General features: G+C 39.7%; 1 protein-coding gene across 3 annotated transcripts in view; it reads right to left on the bottom strand.

Moving 5' to 3' along the window:
- Window positions 1-749: 749 nt before the first annotated feature.
- The window catches only part of DGKG (diacylglycerol kinase gamma), a 153,834-nt gene continuing 135,124 nt past the window's right edge, over window positions 750-19,459 (bottom strand). For all 3 annotated transcript variants that reach the window (XM_023750483.1, XM_023750484.1, XM_023750485.1), the window contains 3 exons: window positions 11,514-11,634; window positions 9,260-9,320; window positions 750-909 (listed from right to left, as the gene is read on the bottom strand). In XM_023750483.1, the coding sequence (XP_023606251.1) occupies window positions 811-909; window positions 9,260-9,320; window positions 11,514-11,634 (281 nt within the window). In that variant the 3' untranslated portion in view covers window positions 750-810. The remainder of the gene's footprint in view (window positions 910-9,259; window positions 9,321-11,513; window positions 11,635-19,459) is intronic.

Here is a 19,459-nt window from a genome sequence, read left to right as displayed (position 1 = left end):
CTGCTTTTCCTCCCAGGTGTTCACAGGACTAAGAAAATAAATACCACATCTAAGGTATGCTGTGCAGGCAGCTCTGGGGGCTCCTGGAGCCGTCTCTAAACAAACACAGCCACCAGGAGAAGGCTTCGGGAAATAACAAGTGCCCACTGACAGCGGAGAGAACCAAGAATGGAAACACAGCTTTGCACAGCCTTTCTGCCTCCTCAGCAGGTTCAGGGAAAAGCTGCTGCTCTCGCTGGAAGGACGACCAAGAACTCAACGTGCGCTTGCTGAGCCCTGCCAAGGGTTATGCTCTGAGCGTTGGAGGCCATTTGTCTCTTTACAGAGGCACCTTTGTGTAGGCTCTCTGGAATGGGAGCTCTTTCCCTGGGCCACATCCGATCTCACCATAGGCAGGAAACCTGCAGCCTGCTCCTTGCGAGTGTCCATGAGGAAACTTACAGGGCTGGTGGGAAGGAAGGGGGAGTTCTTCTTCAATCTGGGAAAGTCTCACCCAAGGCCTTCTGGGAATGTGGAGATTGCTGCATGAGCCAACCATACCCTGGTGGGCCCCAAGTCCATTCAAAATGTTCGGTTGCACTGGCTCTGTTAGGGTATGTCCATTCTTGAAATAAAGAGAATATATGGCAGAGTGAAGGTTTCCTCCTGAAGGGTGGCTTAACTTCTGCTGGTTAGAGAGGAGAGAGAGAGAGAGAGAGAGAGAGAGAGAGAGAGAGAGAGAGAGTGTGTGTGTGTGTGTGTGTGTGTGTGTGTGTGTGTGTTACAGTTTCTTGTTTTCTGTCTTGGTTTCACTGGCAATTGGCACATTGTTTAGTCTTTTGAACGGCTCTTCCTTCTCAGGGAAAAGAAGCTGCTCTTCTGGGGAGGTCCCATCATCATGGGTGCTTGGTTCTTGTGAATAATTTTAATCTAAAAGCAAAGAGGCAGAACTGAATTAGTGGCATGGAATCCCAGAAGCCTATGGGAGAGTGAGTCTCAGAGAGAGGAAGGAAGGCCAGCTTCAGGTTGGAAGGAGCCCCATGCAGAAGGACGACTGTCCTTGAACAACTTCAGAATTGGCAACTGGACCCTGACGAGGCCTGGAGTTTGGCACTGCTGGAAGTGAGGGGCGGAAGCACTGGGGACAGACAAGTGTGAGCTTCCCACGTGGTAATCAGCTCGCACCTGTCTTGTGTCCTTGCTATTCATAGACTTTCAGAATGTCACAGCCGGAGGATACCTCGGGGACCATCTCATTCAACCCCTCGGCAGGATAAAGGCCTAAGGTTACACAGAGAGGGACAGAACATCCAGAGCCCAGTTCTCAGATTCCCAGCCTCCACTCCTAGCCATTCCTGCTTAGGCAGTGCTGAGATGTCAACCAGTAATTCAAAGTTGACTTTCTGTTGAAGCCCTGACTCAAGCAACATGATCTGGAGAATTCCCAAGTGTGTCTCCTAAGTCTTTCCTCTTTTCTTCACCTCACCTAGGAGAGACCTAACTTTATTTTAAAAGCATATGGGTTTTTTTTTTTAATTTTAGGTTTTATGAGTATTTTCTCCTGTAAACTTTAAGTCAATTTGAAGTAGAAAACATTGGTGAATGCTCATTGTCTTCAGGGCATGGATTCAAAATGCTTAATCCCTATTTACATGTGGCCTGGTGACACTGCCACTTCAATAATCTGCATTTTCAGTCTATCAACAACACTTATCAAGTCTGATGTATTCAGAGTAGGAAGATGATGTGGGAACGAGAGAAATTTAGGATTCAAAGACCAGGGTTTGTGTCCCAGAATTCCCACCTCTTTACTGTGAGCCTTTGGAAAAATCCCTTAGCTTTCAAAACCCCATCTGGCCAACTATAATATGAGGACATTTTTCTCACAAAGTTGTGAAGGTCAACTGGTAGACTGTCAATGAAAGCCCATCATAAAGTGTAAAATGGTACGTAACAGTTAAATAATTGGTATCTTACTTTGGAGGAGAAGGAAAAAGATGTGTATCAAAAGCAACAGAATCTAGGAGCCCTTTCTCATGGTTTTTATCCCATCATTGGAAATGACAGTGTGACCACAGAAAGCAACAGAGAAACTACATATTTAAATGAATGTAGCTTAAACCAAGTGGTGCCAAAAAGAAATTAGGTAAGGAATGAGTAGTCTGAATGGAGTATTTGAAAAATAATTTTAAGATCTGAAAGGAAGGGGAGGAAATGCGCTGCTGAAAAGAGAAAGGGAAGACACTGGGAAGAGGGGCCACATACAAACTGGTTGAATGGGGGGCAAAGGATGAGACATGAGGTTGGGAATACAGATGGGATAGGGCTTTAAGGGGTTTAATGTGAGGTAATGAGGAACTCTGATAACTTTTTAAGCTGGAGAATAACATGATGAAAAAGAGTTTTAGGAAAATTATTTAACAGTTGTCAGAGTGAGCTGGAATGAAGGAAGAGTCTGACCAAGAGGGTACTATGGAAGCCAGGTTTAAATTTATAAGGCTCCAGGCTATGGAAAGGAAAAGGTAGAACCAAAAGCTGTTGTGGAAACTTACTGAGTGATAGAAGCTGAAAATGATTCTCATGTTGGTCTAGAGCAGGGGTCTTCAAACTACGGCCCGCGGGCCACATGCAAATACAAATATTGTATTTGTTCCTGTTTTGTTTTTTTACTTCAAAATAAGATATGTGTAGTGTGCATAGGAATTTGTCATAGTTTTTTTTTTTAAACTATAGTCTGGCCCTCCAACGGTCTGAGGGACAGTGAACTGGCCCCCTGTTTAAAAAGTTTGAGGACCCCTGGTCTAGAGCAGCGGTTCTCAACCTGTGGGTTGCAACCCCTTTGGGGGTCGAACGACCCTTTCACAGAGGTTGTCTAAGACCATCAGAAAACACATATATAATTACATATTGTTTTTGTGATTAATCACTAGGCTTTAATTATGTTCAATTTGTACCAATGAAAATACATCCTGCATATCAGATATTTATATTACGATTCATAACAGTGGCAAAATTACAGTTATGAAGTAGCAACGAAAATAATTTTATGGTTGGGGGTCACCACAACATGAGGAACTGTATTAAAGGGTCGCGGCATTAGGAAGGTTGAGAACCACTGGTCTAGAGTCTGGAGATCTGGAAGGGGAGTCCATCTTTCTGTTTTGTGGTAGTCACCAGAGGAACAAACCAAGAACACTTCAAGCAACATTTTGTGTTATGTGCCTTATTATGGGCATTATGGTTATTCCAGAATTTATGGAAGTGAGGCATAGACTGGGGACTCTGACAGCACTTCTCTGTGGCATGTAATTTTGCTCTCTCTGATGACAGCAATTTGTGGCACATTTCCTTGTGGTAAGCTTTCTCTTACTGCCTGAGCACACAAGTCCCCTGAGGGGAAGAACTTCATCTTACTCACCTTGGTATTCCCGGAGCAAGTGCAGTGCCTATTCAGAGGACATGCTGTGGAAGTACTGACCGATTAGAACAGCAAGAAGAGAGAGAGAACATCATGGCAGTGGTGGGTGGCTATGCTTGAGGCAGAGTGGCAACTGGCACTGCCTACATTTCCCACGGATGGAGCCCATTTTTTTTCAGATGATAGAAGACCCTGGCTTCTCCTTTTTCTCTCTCTAGCTGAGCTATTTGCTTGCTTGTTAGCACTTCCAGGGTGAAGAGAAGGAAGTGAAACTCAAATCCCTCTCATTTGGTTTTTCAGCAGTTTTGATGAAGGTCTTGATTGAGTAGGAGGTTGGAGACCCTGGGTAACATGAGATTTTGATGTGGTTTGTGGATTCAAGTACTATAGATAACTGAGAGTTGACTGTATGTATATGCACTAAAAATAAGAAATATGAGTTCATATCCTCTTTTGGAGTCAAAGAGATGTCAGTCTCTTACCCCCTTTGGGTATCCAAATTAGGAGGGGGTTGGTGAAGTTAAATAGCGAAGATCTCATTTTAGAAGGTAGTTGGATGTGGCTAAACCTGACTTTTTGACCCTTGATGGAAAGAGAGCATTCATGTTTCTGTAGTTAGAACTCAAGTTTCTCTGGTAATTGGGCAGGTCAGGCAATTAACTAAAGTCTCTATAATTTCTTAAACACCTTTCATAATATTTACAACATCTGACAAGCACTAGGGACAGCAGCCCCATGTTCCTAGTTCTCTGCTCTATTATAGAGATAAGTGATATAGTGGGCTCTTGTGATAGCTTGAAATTCACAAAACTACTGCAGCATATAATTCCCCATTGAAAGGAGTAAATTTTAAAATTTCACTAGTGCTGGGAGTTGACTTTGTTTTGGGGGCCATCTTCTGGAAATCAACACATTTTTATTACTTCAAGAGAAGCAATAAACTGAGAGACTTACTCCTCAACGTTGCCCTCTCAGGGCAAATAATTCGAATCATGCCCAGCAAAATGGCCAATAACTGTATGTGTGGACCCTTCCCTGATCATTTGGGAAGTATCTAAGTCTGCCCTAATTTCAGTTGGAAATAAATAGAAAGGCACAAACTTGAAAGGTCTCAACTTGACTTTTTAAAAAGTCAAGGAAATATTCCTGCTTAAAGTGAGCCTTGAGGAGGAGAGAGGGGGTTTGCACAGTTTTTCAGATCTTAGCTATTTCTGGGTTCTCCAACATCTTAGGAGGCCCAGCTTCATAAGAGTGTTTCCTGCCATCAGAGGCTTTCAAATGTAGCTGGACAATCAGGTTTTACTAGGGGTGGAGAAGTCTGGGATTTATTGATAGGTCGGGAAGTTCAACTAGATTATTGGTTTTCAAAGTGTGGTCCCTAGACCAGCAGTATCAGCATTTCCTGGAAACTTGTCAGAAATGCAAATTCTTAAGGCATCCTGACCTACTGAATAACAAATCCAGCAATCTGTGTTTTGAAAGCCCTCCAGGTTATTTGAACATATACTCAAGTTTGGGAATCACTGGACTAGTAAAATCCCTTTCAACTTTGAGATCTTACTGGTACTATTATCTAACTCTGGGAGAAGGTTCTTAATTTCAAAGCTCAAATGATGCCATCTAACTGGTGGTAAAGCATGAGAGGCCATCTTACAGTGCTGCAAGCACAAGGCAAGTCTTTAAATTATGACTATTTTATACACAAAAATCTTTATGTGTAAACAAATATATCCCCATTTTTAAGAATTTAGAAATTATGGAAAAAAATTAAAAATCACCTAGAAGTAATTGCTGTTAACTTTTTGGTATATTTTTTCCAGTTTGTTTCTGTGCTTATATATTTTTAATAAAATTGAAATCAGCTATTTCCATTTAACATTATTCTGAAAGCATTTCTGATATCATTAAAAATTCATTATATAATTTCCAGTGGCTGAAAATTATTCCATTTGATGATGTTCACATAACCATTTCCCTAAATGTAGGTAATTTCCAATTTTTTTTTTTTGCTATTATGAATAATATAGACATTTTTAAACACTGGTTTCTGTATTTCTAGAAACTTGCATTTTACTTAGAATAAATACCTAGAAGTATATGAACAATTTTAAGGGTCAGAGTAAATGAACTGGATTTAATATTTGCAAGGATCTTCTTGATACATGGCTCCAAATGCTTACCAGCGCAGCTGTACCAGTTTATACTCTGGACTCACTGGTTGAATGTGCCTGACTCGCCACACCCTTGACAACAATGAATATTATTTTTAAAAGAAAAGCAAATTATGCTAATTTGGTAAGTGAAACATGGCAGGGCTTTCTCACTATTTTAACTTGAAATTCTTTCTCCTCCTTTTTCTTAATTTGTTATATTAAATATTATTTCACAGGTTTATTAGCCCATGGCATTTCTTCTGTGAATTGTCTGTTCACAACTGCATTCCTAGTATTTTCTCCTGCTGGTTTCTAAGAGATCATTATACATTATGAGAATTAACCTGCTCATTGAGATAGCTATTGGAAACATCTTGTCTTTAGCCTTTTAAAGATCTATATTGATTCTTGACTTGTAGAGTCTTAAACTTGTTAATAGTCCAATATGTCACGTTTTCCTCTTTAAAAAGTCCTTGCTCACAGTGTGATGATAGTCACCTATATTTCCCCCCAGCTAGTAACATTTAATTCTTTAATAGAATTAGAGTTTTTCTGTTTTGTTTCTGGAGTATAGAGTTGAGAAGTTGATATATAATGACATTTTCCCAGTCAGGCAATTTTTTGGCTAGTATATGTTAAACAGTTCATTGCCTTTAAATTAGTTTATGATCTTCCTTTTTTTTTTCTTCATTAGTTTTTATGTACTAGGGTTTCTTAGGGCCTCTTCTGTACAGTTGATTTATCTATACAATATTGTGCCAACTACAGTGGCTTTATAGCTGTTTTAATATCTTGTGGGAAGCCCTTCCTCATAGTTCTTTCATTAAATGCCTTCACTATTGCATTGGTTTTTTTTTTAAAGTTAAAAAACAATTGCAATAAGATTTTGTTTGGCATCTCTATTTAGAAACAAGTTTCTAAATTCAAACCTTTTAAAAAAATATTTGTTAAATCTTTAAGTCTTCATCTATTTTTATATCTCTCATATTATGTAATGTGTTATCTGTAATAATAAAAGGGTAATATGCTAATTAGACCAGACAGCTGAACGTCCTTCCAGACAAAGCTGGGGCTGCGAGGACCGTGCCCCTTGCACGAATTTTGTGCATCAGGCCTCTAGTAATTAAATAAAACCATTACTGCATTTATATTTTTATTGCAATTATTATATATTTTTACATTTTAATAACTATGATCATTGGTTTTCTCTTTTTGAAATTAGGTTTTCAAATATTTGACATGTTTAAAGAACTAGTTTTAGATTTTCCTGTTTTTAAATTATTTAATTTCTATTTTATTTTTATTATTTTCTTCCTTCTGCCTCTCCTATTTTGTTTTATTCTTATAATTTTGGAATGATTCATTACTTTTTCCCCCCCTCTTTTGAATGATAGATGTATATGGGTCTCTGAACATGCCTTCAAATATGGTTTAAGCTATATTCTATAAGTTTTGAATGAGAGCCTTTATTTTTATTTTTCTAAGTCAATAATGATGGTTTTAATCTCTTGAATCTACTGTTCTGTAGAAAAATTTAAAATCATTGAATAATTAAATTTTGTTTGCTTATTTATTTAATCTTCTATTATTAATTTTAAATTTTGTTTGCTTATTTATTTAATCTTCTATTATTAATTTCTAGTTTTATTGCTTTGTAGTTAAATAAAATAAACTTTATAATTTCTGTTTCTGAATTTTATATAGATTTTTTGGTAAATTTCTTTATGATCTATTTTAGTAAATATTCTGTGGGTTCTTGAAAAAATAAAGATATTTAATTTGTTTATAGGTTATCAAGTTATTTTATCCAAGTTTTATGTCACTTATTTATTTATTTTTTTTAAGGCAAAAACATATTTTAAAGCCTCTCAATATTGGTCTTTCTGTCAGTTTTTTCTTATCTGTCATTTTTTTCTTCAGTATATATATTGATACTATTTCTCACATTATATATTTTGATTCTATTATTAGATACCTAAAATTTTATGACCATTACATTATTTCTCCTACTTGACTCTACTTTTTATCAAATAAAAGTGACCTTCTTTACTCTATTTTGTGTTTTTGGCATGTTGGCAAGTTAGTTTGTCTAAAATTAATATAATTAACAATACATTTATTACTTTTAATTTCTCTATGCCTAAAAAAGGATATGACAAATATATACTTTTGTTTTAGGTATATCTCTTATAAAGCATAACATTACATTTTAATTTCTAATCCCCTTTTGTTAGGAGACTTTAACATATATTTTTTGTCATTATTGATGTATTTAGTCTCAACCTCTTTCATCATACTTCAAAAAAATTTTTAATGTTTGCTTATTATTTGCTTTCTGTTTTTGTTACATTGATAAGGTTCATAAATTTTAAATTCTCCCAGATTTGAAAGTGTGTGCCCTGTTTTTAGTTTCACTAAAGGATTATTTAGTTATTAAAAGTTTCTTCTGAGAAACTCTTTTAAATTGCCAAAATGAAAAAATACAATGAAAAATTTAACATATCTTTATTATTCCTTCAACAATGTCTCAAATGCTTTCAGCATTGTTTAATAGAACTTTAGGTTTGGGATCCATGTTACTAATGCTTCCATTATGTATCTTCTCTTGCAAAGAATGATCCATTTGCATTTATTTGTATAACTGTATTTAACAGTTTTTTAAAACTTCATTTTAATTTAACTGTATTCAGTTTTTATCAAAAGTTCTTTTGTGCTGTGATGCATGAAATCTCATGAAAACCCTTTTTCTAGTGGAATACCACTTGATGTTCCGACGGGCTCAAAACATCAGGTTATTGAGGCATCTGAATATTTACCAGAGTGAGAAAGCTTAGAAATATTACTTTTGTCTTTTGAGATTTGTCTCATGATAGTATAGAGAATATTATTAATGTAGTATCTCATGAAGACCCTGGTTCCTGAACACCAAGACAGTGGTTTCTCTTCACCATAGAGTTTCTAGCTGGGTTTCAGCAGAGAAGAAACTAAGAGAAAGGCTGCCTGGCTCCTATAGCTAAGTGGAGAGCTAACATAGTATAAAGGGAATGAAGATGTCCCCTTTGTTTTTGTTTGTTCAATTGTTCAGTTCTTTGTTCACTGTTCAATAAACATTATTGCACAACTATTAGAAAACCAGGCTCAGTGTTAAGTGCTAGGTGAACACCATAACCAAAATAGATAACTCATGTGGTTACTCTTTCAGTGGAGTTCTCATATAGGTCCTCACAGCTGTGGTGAACTCATGATGAATGTGTCCATGCACTATGGGAATTCCCCCCGCAGGAGCTCCCATGGGTGACTTGTTGAAAGTTCTAGGTTAAGTGTGCAGATTTGACTTCAACATAAAGAAGCACTTTCTAACAATTAGATTTGTTCATCAGCAGAACAGTCTTTCTTTTGATGCGGTAAATTCCCTGCCACTGGAATGATTCAAGCTGAGGCTCTCAAGGATAGTATAAACGAGTCTCAGAAGAATCGTGAGCTTTCATTCATGAGTTTTGGAACTGATGCCTCACAAGTGCTGAAACATAGCAGGTATTCAATAAAAGCTTGGCAGGTAAATGAATGGATGGATGAACAAAGTGAAAGAGAGGATGATTTCTCAAAGCCTGTGCAACTCTGAGATTCAGTGATTTCATATTAGGTCAGTGCTCCCAAAAGACCCCAAATAAAGCTTCTCATCCTCACCTCAAAGACCAGGAAAACTTACCGTGCAAGGTGGCTGCATCCAGGGCTCTCCATCCACTTGCATCGGCAGCAGCTTGTTTGTCCTGGAACCCCGGAGAACCAAGATAACACAGTGAGCTTCTTAGAGTCAGAGAATCAGGGTTGTCCCCGCCAGGGAAACTGAAGTGGGAAGTCCTTATCTGCCCACATAGGAGTGGTTCTCTAAGACTGTCTTGGGGAGTGGGGGTTATTAAAAAAAATTCCCAGGCCCACGTCAAGGATATTGACTTTCCAGGTCCAGGAGATTGCATTTTGATGAGTACTATGGGTGATTTTGTTGTTTTGGTCTTCAGACCCTACTTTGAGAAACACTGCCCTGGGTGAGCAGTGAAGTCCACAGAAGCCTGGGGATCAGTGGCTAACAAGCATAGCAGCATAACTGCTGAACAGACCCTCAAACAATCAGGCAGAGGGCTTGCAGATGGTGCCAAAAACTTCACTGAAATGGGAAAGGTTATGAAATGGGAAAAGGCCTGGTTTCTATGTTGAGTGAGAAGTTGCATTGTGTCAATGATATAAATGTCTCCAACTTGTACAAGGTACAGGTCAGATATGAGTGTGTCTTGCCTTGCCTCTGATCCTAACCACCCCCTCTTTTATCTGGTTGCACGAACTGGGAAATGGGGTCATTGGGAACATTGTCCCCATTGGCAGGAAGAGAGGAGAGGAGACAGTGTTGCTTTTTTGTTTGGGACAAAGCTTCTCTGGCAAGTGGATTGTCAAAAGGAGAGAGACGAGGTCTCCGATCTTTCTTCTGTTAAAGAGTTGTGAATTCATACTACCTCACCTTTGGGAGAAAAGGCAGGTCCTCCCAGAGGTCTCTGGTCTGGGTGAGCAGGGAACAGTTGCTACCCACTGGACAGGAAGTCCTCACCTGACAACTGCCCTGTTTTTGAAACTATAAAATGTGGGAGGCAAGTTGTGTTTTAATTTGATCATTCTCTGACTGACCCTGGGGATATTTAAAACAACAACAAGAACAACAATAAACCTAATAGTCAAACAAGTAATAAGAGGAGAGAGTGGATTTTTGTTTTGGGGACTGAGGAGAGAATCTGGAAAATGCCCAGGAGGATGGAGCTCCTGGCTCACCCACTCTGTTTCTATCTCGAAATAGTCTACTGAATATAAAGAGAAATTCTTCCTTCTTTTACATGGATTTTTAAAAATTCTTCCAGGATTAAGATGTTACATTCTTTGTGGTCTACATAAGTTATAGCTTAGATGTGCTGATTGGACCTACCCAATACTAGAGTCATGGTGACTGGACAGGGAAGGAAGAGATTTATCTGGAAAGCAGAGGACCCAGCACAGCAACAGCCCAGAGAGAAAGAGGAGCAAAGCTTTGGGGAAATAACAGAAAAGACAGAGAAGACACAGGGACAGAATGAAGAAAAGAGGTTCGTGAGATAGACCTTCAGCTAAGAGACATCAAGGAACAATTTCAGGGGACCATTCGGAGGCATACAGGGAGTGTCAAGAGCAGGGTTTCCATAAATGTGCTCTGAGGACACTTGCCCAAGAGGTTCTTGGAGAAAAGGATTCTGTGGTCAAATATCTTTGGGAAACCTGCATGCTGTGGTCCCCTCTAGGAGGTCCCCAAGGCACACTAATAGATTTTATCTGCAGAAATTGAATGGAAAAAGGAAAGGAACAAAGACTTCTGAAATAATCAGGTGGAGAAGAAGCTGATTAGTTGCACTGATTAAACAGAAGCAATCCAAATCACAGGATCCCCTCCTTTCGACTCCTTCTCTTCTAGGCGCCTGCAGTGGCTGACCTGATGGTCCATACCTTGAAGAACCATCATCCTCTTAGTCAATTATAATGGGTTTCCTGATGTTGATGGTTTAGCTCTACAAAGGCATATAGAAAATAGTGTTTCTAAGGCCACTATCCAAGAAAGAGCAGAGCAGAAAGCCTGCTTTTTGTCAGAGTGTGCCCTCCGACATACAGCTAACATTTTAATTTGTAAATATAAAAAGGCAAGGAGTCTTATACTCCTGCTTAGAGAATTTCATCAATTCATTCTAAGACAACAGCAAATTGGTTGTGGTAGACCCTCTAGTTTATGTCCTGGGTGACTGCATTATATCTACTTTGGGAAATGGTCTCCAAAGAAAGACATTCTTTATAAAAGTTATCAAGCTTCTGCCCCCCCCCCCCCATGCTTCCTGCACTTAAATCTAGGAACAAATCGGGAGACTTGGAGGATGCTGGGTAATGTGGAAGCATACCTGATGGTGACAGAGGAGCACTGGGCCAGCCTCCTGCCCGCACTCTTCAGGCCAGTGTAGATCTGCCCCATCTCCATGGCTCCCTCTAGTCCCACCACTTCAAGAAGCTGGTCACTGAGGTCTGCAGAGTGAGAAAAGCAAAAGCAGTACATATACATCTCTGTGTTCCTCAGGCAGGTTTTGGCCAACCCAGATCTGTCAATATCTCTTCATCTCCCACCAAACAGCATTTTCATACTCATTCTGAATAGAAAATTTCTTCAAAGGCCATTAAATGTACCTTTTCATGAACAGAAACCCAGTTCTAGTGAAAAAAGGTGTTGATGTGGAGTAACATTAAAGATGAACTGAGCTATTTCTGAAGTTATTTTCAAGCTAAAAAGACATTGGATTGGGATTAATATAGGAAGGAATGTTGATGAAGACCATTATTCATAGCTGGATCAAGTTTCTCTTCTCTGAATGTCTGAATAACATCTTGGCCCTACTGATGATGACTGATGGTTAATTAACCTCAATTTTGGCCTATGGTAAGCCAGTGGTGAGCCAACCTCCTTGGACATCCTTGGGGAAATCAGTGACCTCTTTCAGGACACCAGGTGCCTAATCTGAGCCAAGGAAAAGAATATTTTACCTACACCAGATTATTCTAGGTCCACAGTAGAAAAAGAGGAACAGAAAATATTAGTGTCAGGCTCAGAGTCACATAATATCGACGACCTCCCACAGTGGCAGTAACTTCTGATTTGACACCTGGAAGAGGTTCTTTTTTCAAGTTCCTAAGGCTTAGATTGTGCCTGCCCAATTTATTGTGAAAGCAATGGAAGTCTTAAGATTTGATGTTGGGCCCAAGTCTCACTTTTACAACACAACTTTTATTTATTTAAAACAGAAACAAAATAAAAATGCAGACTCTTTAAAAGCTTCCATTCTTTTGCCTACTTCAGCAAAGGCACTTTTTTCATAGGTTGTAGCTAATCACTAACATCCTGTTAATATCCACAAACTAAAAAATGGTGTCTATGTTAATTTTTTTGTTTACTTAACAGATGGCTTCTGTCTTCTAAGGAACCTCCTGATATATTGCAATAATGTTTATTAGCATTGGCAAGCAGATATTTGGGTTTGTTTTTACTTTTTTTTTGTTTAAAAGACTATTGTTTAAAAAACATTCTCTTGATGGATGTATTTGTAGTGAAGACAGTTAAACAAACCATTGCGCTGACCACAAATGTGTCAACATTGCTAATGTCTAACCTACTGGTAATCATTGATGAACACAAATTGCTTTAGTCTTTCTGTAACAGGTATATAGCGTCCCCCTCTACATCCATGGCACTCCCATTCTCCTTCTCGGGTCTCTCTCTCTCTCTCTCTCTCTCTCTCTGAAAAGATACTATCTCCTTAAAGTCTCCATCTCATTTGGACTTGGAACAAGAAGTCATGAAGGGCAATGTTTGCTTAGGCGAACGCTCCAGGCTCTCTTAAGGAGTTTACTTCCAATAAACAACACATGTCTAAACCTCTAGTCACTTAATTAGTTCCCTTCTTACCAAAGAGCATTAAATAACCATTGGTAATCTTAGCTTACTGTGTCATTTTAACAGTGTCAGTGAAATCAACATGGGTTATGTGACAGAGAGAGAGAGAGAGAGAGAGAGAGAGAGAGAGAGAGAGAAAGAAGAAGAAGAAGAAGAAGAAGAAGAAGAAGAAGAAGAAGAAGAAGAAGGAGGAGAAGGAGGAGGAGGAGGAGGAGGAGGAGGAGGAGGAGGAGGAGGAGGAGGAGGAGGAGGAGGAGGAGGGGGAGGAAGAGGAAGAGGAGGAGAAGGAAAAGGTGGGAGGAGAGAAGTATATATAGATATACAGTGTGAAGAGGGTGGAGGAGTTATATTGGGGTAGAAGAAAGGAAGAGAAGCAGAACTTTTAAAAAGTTTTTCTAGTGGCAGAGGGACAGATATCTTATAAAATGTTGTTCTTTGTACCAGGCTTTGGTATCTGACAGAGCTGTGGGATAGTTCAATGTTTTTCCCTCCTTGAAACATTCCCTGGTAACAAGATGTTCTAAGAAGCAGAGGACTTAATGGACTCAAGTGTTTCAGTTTTTACAATGTCTTGGTCTTTTAACAAATTTTCCTGTTGAATGGCTTTAACTCTAGAGTTGTTATCACTTCCCACACATTACCTTACAGTTATCACTTCCCACACATTACCTTGCTTCTTGGCTCTAGAAGAGAAGTAATGAAGGCTGATCTCATCAGCGTGGTGGGTGTGTGGGGGGCAGGGGCTTGCACAAATGTGGAACTGAGGAGATAAATGTAGGAGCTAGGCTCTCAGTACACTTTTTGCCATTCTGCCTTTGAATTTGTATTCTGAATCTTCCCTAGCATAAAGGGGCTAGATGACTCCTATCTACCACTGAAGGAAGACTGACTGCTTTTCTATCTCTTTACCATTTCTTAACTGATTTTTCTTTCAACTTCCTAGAATGGCTACCAGGAAATTCTGAGGTAAAGAAACCTATTTATCTCTGTTTCCCAAAATATATGGGACCACAAGGCTATTCTTTTGTGTGATGCCTATGAACAGTCCATGGTAGTTTTCTTAGGAACATACTTTGGAAATACTGGCATCACTGAATTCCCTTTACTGTTTCTAGCACAGAGATACTTACACCCAAATTAAATTTTCTTTTAAAATAAAACAGAATAGAATGCAAATCAATGTCCAGGCACACAGAACAATTAAATGTTTAGAACTTAGAACCCAGGATCAGGACATCTGGTATACCAGGTGTCTGTTTTACCTTAGGTACCAATGATTCAGAGTGTGGTTTTGGCAATTCATATCAACTCCATATTGTCTTTACACTTATCAACTCATTAGTATTTAAGATGAAATGTCTATGCACCTTAGTAAAACAGGAATTAACTTACTTATTTATTCATTCAACAGTTACTGAGTAGCAAACAAGTATCAGGCACTCTGTTAAGAAGTGGGGTACAAAATATTTTAGTTTGGAAGGATTTTTTTTTTTAGCCAAGAGGGAGAAAAGTGTTAGGTATAGAAAACGCTGTACTTGAACTATAGGAGTAAGGAAGCCTGAATAACTGATTCTGACTGGTCAAGGTTGGAAGGTCATTTAAGGAAGGTCTTGAAGGATGACTACCAAGGCAATTTGCTGGGTTAAGAAAGAGGAAAAACATTCTAGGGACAGGGATGATCATATGTAGTATTGGATAGTCACAGGATGAAGAGAGAAATTCATTTAGCAATAAACCCACTTGGGAGTTTTACTGGAGAATATAAAAAAACTAGAGGCCTGGTGCATGGATTTGTGCAGGGAGGGTCCCACAGCCTGGCCTGTGCCCTCCCACAATCCAGGACCCCTCGGGGAATATAGCAGTGTGCCAAGCTGCAAGGCAGCCAGGGAGGAGCCCAAGCCAGGCCGGGTGCCACTCGAGCTCATCTCAGTGCTGCTGTGGAGTTGGGAGAGGCTCCCCCTGCTGCAGCTGTGCTTGCCAGCCATGATCCTGGCTTCTGGCTGAGCAGTGCTCCCCCTGTGGGAGCTCACAGGGGGCAGCTCCTGTGCGTGTCATAGCGACTGGTCGACTGGTTGTTCTGGTCGTTTGGTTGTAATGGTCGCTTAGGCTTTTATATATATAGATATTTATACTGAAGGAGAAGTACTGTCCAGAGATTTTAAAAATATATAATTTAATTGATTTCAGAGAGGAAAAGAGAGGGAGAGAGAGAAATATCAATGATGAGAATCATTGATCAGCTGCCTCCTGCACACCCCCTAGGGACCAAACTCGTAACCCATGCATGGAAATGAACCTCTCTGCCTCCTGGTTCACAGGTCAACGCTCAACCACTGAGCCACACTGACCAGGCAAGAGATTTTTTTTTGACAAAACTATAAAAAAAGGGTCTGTGGGCTGGGCACAAGCTTGTAGTGACCATAGAGCGAGGCCTCTCAGCTCTGTTCTTGGTTACAAAGCCTTACGTAGTGCTTGAGTGCAATGAACAATTAATATGCACTCTCTGGGAAAGAAAAACGGTGAACAGGGAAATGGAAAGGGGGAAAATGTGGAAGCAAAGGAGGGACAGTAAGGACAATAACATTTCTGATTTGTTCCATTTGATTCAGTCTCCAGTATGCAACTTTATAAATGCAAATCCGCTTGTGTTGTGCCCACACCCCAAATCCTTCAGTCATAACCACAAGTGCTGTGAAGAGAAGATGAAATGTGCAGTTTTTCACACCTGTGATGAGTGGAAGCTGGCAGAAAACTTGTTGGGAAGAAACTTTCAGACAGTTGATTCATTCATTTTGTTCTTAATACTGATCACAAGAAATCATTGACAGAATCTAAGTTCATACAAACGTGAACACTGTAGCATCAATTGTAACACAGACATACCTTGTTTTGTGCTTTGCTTTATTGCTTTTTTTTTTTTAACAAATTGAAGGCAAGACCCTCCACCAACAAAAAGATTGCACTTGCTTTATTGCAATACTTGCTTTACTTTGGCTGTCTGGAACTTAACCCACCATATCTCCGAGGTATGCCTGTAGTGAAATCTTCTCTCCCCTATTCCTATCTGTATGAAAATAGTTAAATCAATTATATGGTATCCATATGATAGAATTTTATGCTGCCATTAAAATATTTACAAAATTTCAAAAACATTAAACATGTATGTTATAATGTTAAGTGCGAAGGAGGGATATGAACTTACTTAAAGAGCCTGCTCTCAACTATGTAAGAATATGCATAGAAGAAAAGGACAAATTACCCTAAAATTGTAACAGTGGTGAGTTCTGGGTAATTAGATTAAAGGTGATTGTTATTTTCTGCTTTATGCATTTCTAGGTGTTTCATATTTTCTATAAGTATGATCAATGTTATAATTTAAAAGTCCTTAAGAGAAAACCTATCAACCGCTCTTCATACTTGTAAAGATGATGTAAATTTCCTGGCTCGATGCCCAAGGCCCATTCCCAACTGGCAAGAGGCTGCCTGTGAAGTTTATTTCCTGACATTGTAGGGCTAGGTACCAGCTCCAGACATACACAACAGCATGGAATTCCCAGGTAAACCCTTCCGTCTCCCTCCTTGTGCCACTACATATGCTGTTCCCCTGCTTGAAATGCCCTCTTCCACTTTTTACTGTCCATCAAAACTCAGTTCAAGTGCCATCAACTTCAAAAAACGTCCCTGGACTTCCATGCCTGCAGTTTGATTTAGGTACTCCTCCTTAAACTTCCCCAGGTAGATATGGTCAAAGAAAGAACAAGGGGCTGAATGTGAAGGGCTGGATGGAAAGGGAGAAGGCCAGTAAGAGACTTGATGAGTTCAAGGACCAGGTATTCTGAGCCGGTGGGAGAAAGAGGGTTGGAAAGAGATGTTGTGAGCAGAGCAGCTCCGGTGCATGAGAAGTTCCACCTGTGGCCCCAGTAGTGGGGAGCCGAAGAAGAAGGTGGTGATGAGGATTAGAGTCAAGGAGAAGTGAGGCAAGTTTGGTGGTTCCTAAACTTTGCTGCCTGTTAGAGTTACAGCAGTTCCTCAAATAATATTGTTTTGGCCAACCTCATTTCATTGTAATGCTGATGAAATGCCACAGGAACTTAACTCTTGTTTATATCAGTTTGCCTATGGTGAAACTGGTTTCATAGTACGTCATTTTGCTTAAAGTGGCAGAACCTATCGAATATGTTAAGTGAGGACTTGCTGTACCTGGAGAGTTTTTACAAATAATGATGCCTAGCTTGCACCAGTTAAATCAGAATGAGCTAGGTATCACTTTATTTTTTTAAGATTACAGAATGGAGCACTGTTTCGGAACCACTGGGCTAGGTTTTTGGATGGGTCATCCCCATAGGCCAGTGGTTTCCACAGTGTGGTCTCAGAGCAGCAGCAGCAGCAGCGTCACCTGGGAACTTGTTAGAAACGTAAATCCTCAGGCCCCACCCCAGACCCATTGAGTCAGAAACTCTGGGTTGTGTCCAATACTCTGTGTTCTAACAAGCCCTCTAGAAGATTCTCGGGCGCACTCAAGTTTGATAACTTGAGCTCTAGGCAATAAAACTGCCCCAACACATGCAGGAGTTGGAGTGAAAAGGAATATCAACAAGTTACTTCCTGATTGTTTTCATCTAGAGCTTCTTCACTTGAAAATGTGGAATTAGGAATAATGATATTAATCTCAAATTTGGGTATGAGATTAAATGTCAGAGTTGTATGTGAAAGAGTGGACATTAAAAATATATTAGTTTCACTTTCCTTTTCTGCCACATTCATCCTGCCAACTGTCAACAATCTCTAATTGTCTATCTACCTTCTTAGAGCTGTATACAAGAGTCCCCAAACAAAAATATTTGGGCTAAAACATACAAAAAAAAATCTTCCATGTTTCTCATACTTTCTTACATCCATGGAGAGGCTGCAAATCCAGGTGAGCTTTCGATTAACTGGGCATCCTGCTTAGTCTGGTTTTTCCTCCTTTAATCTCCTTCCAGATTCTGTTCATTTGCCTACTTCTTTGATCTCAGCAGCCCCATTTTGCTTTTATTTTTTTAGTTCTTCCCACTGTCAGGAGGAGGGGTTGGATCTTAAAACTGACAGGTAAAGCTGGCAGAGCTCTCATATTTAAGGGGCACATCTGACCTGTCTACTCTCCTCTTAAGACCCTTGGTGGCTCTGGAAGTCCAAGGAACAATGTCTTAGTTTCTTAGCTAAGAGTGCAAGATCATTTGCTATCTGGCCCTGTGCCATGCACAGCTATCCCTCTGACTGGAGAATTCCCCTTTTCTCTCCTGGGATACCCCAGGCAATATGCTTCTTCCTTTTCCTGTGCTTAGATGGTAGGTCTCACCATGACAATTTTTCTGGTCATCTAACTCTCCCAAATCCACTGAGAGCTGCAGGCAGGGCTGTTCTTTTATTTTATTTCTTTGCATCCATAGCAACTAGCTTGGCCCTTGGCATATAAAAGACTCCCAATATATTTTTGTTGAATAAACTGAATAAGTTTAGTGCCAAAGACCTTGACAGATTTGGCCTGAAAGAGGAAAAAGGTAATGGTTAATAATCAATAATGATGATGATGATAATAATGACTACTTGCCTTGATTGAACTGGGTAATAGGCTTTCCATGAATTAGCTCATTTAATCTGCATATAACATGATGATTACCCAGTCTGGTTTTTGCCTCCTTTAATGCATGATGTTTATGATCATTCTTATCTTGGCTGCTGGATCACGTCAATGAAAATTCAGTCATTTAAGATACAAAGGAAACACAAGATATATAGGTGTCATGATCTGGGCTCCTCACTTGTGGTGACCTCGGGAAATGTGGGAGATCCTTAGCCTAATAAGATGCCTTGCTATCCTCAATCCCACTTCCACCCCATTTCCCCCTCTATGCACTCTGGGATTTAGGTCTGAGGCCTGCAATGGCCCACCCAGGAAATCTAGCAACCCTCAATGGAGGTATTGAAATCTTGCCTATGTGATGGCACCAGAGAGTTTCTGTACCATCCCACCACAGTGTTGAGGAAGCCTGCCATCTACCCTTGGGTAGTTGTGTCATATAATAAAATCTGTGGGCACTGTCCCTACCTGGGTTACAGCAGCACAGGTGAACTGAGATGCTAGGTGTCATTTCTTTAGGTTGGAATCATATCAACTCAGTGGATAACACTAATTAGCTAATGCTGATCTGGAGCTCTTACTGGTAGGGGTATGTGCCTGATTAATTAGAAATACAAAAGAAAAGTTATCACTACTTGATAAATGGCCTCTGATAGACAAATATGGAATCATATGGGTAAAAGGAAATGCTGAGACACTCTGCACATGTTCTTCAGTTTGGGGCTAACAGCTTAATTGCTGTGTCCATATAGGGTAGGTTGCTTTCTCTGAGTCTGTCCGTAGGC

The sequence above is a fragment of the Myotis lucifugus genome, unplaced genomic scaffold (assembly GCF_000147115.1).
Source record: "Myotis lucifugus unplaced genomic scaffold, Myoluc2.0 scaffold_14, whole genome shotgun sequence".
Classification (NCBI taxonomy): Eukaryota; Metazoa; Chordata; class Mammalia; order Chiroptera; family Vespertilionidae; genus Myotis; species Myotis lucifugus.
This window is presented reverse-complemented; position numbering and strand designations above follow the sequence as displayed.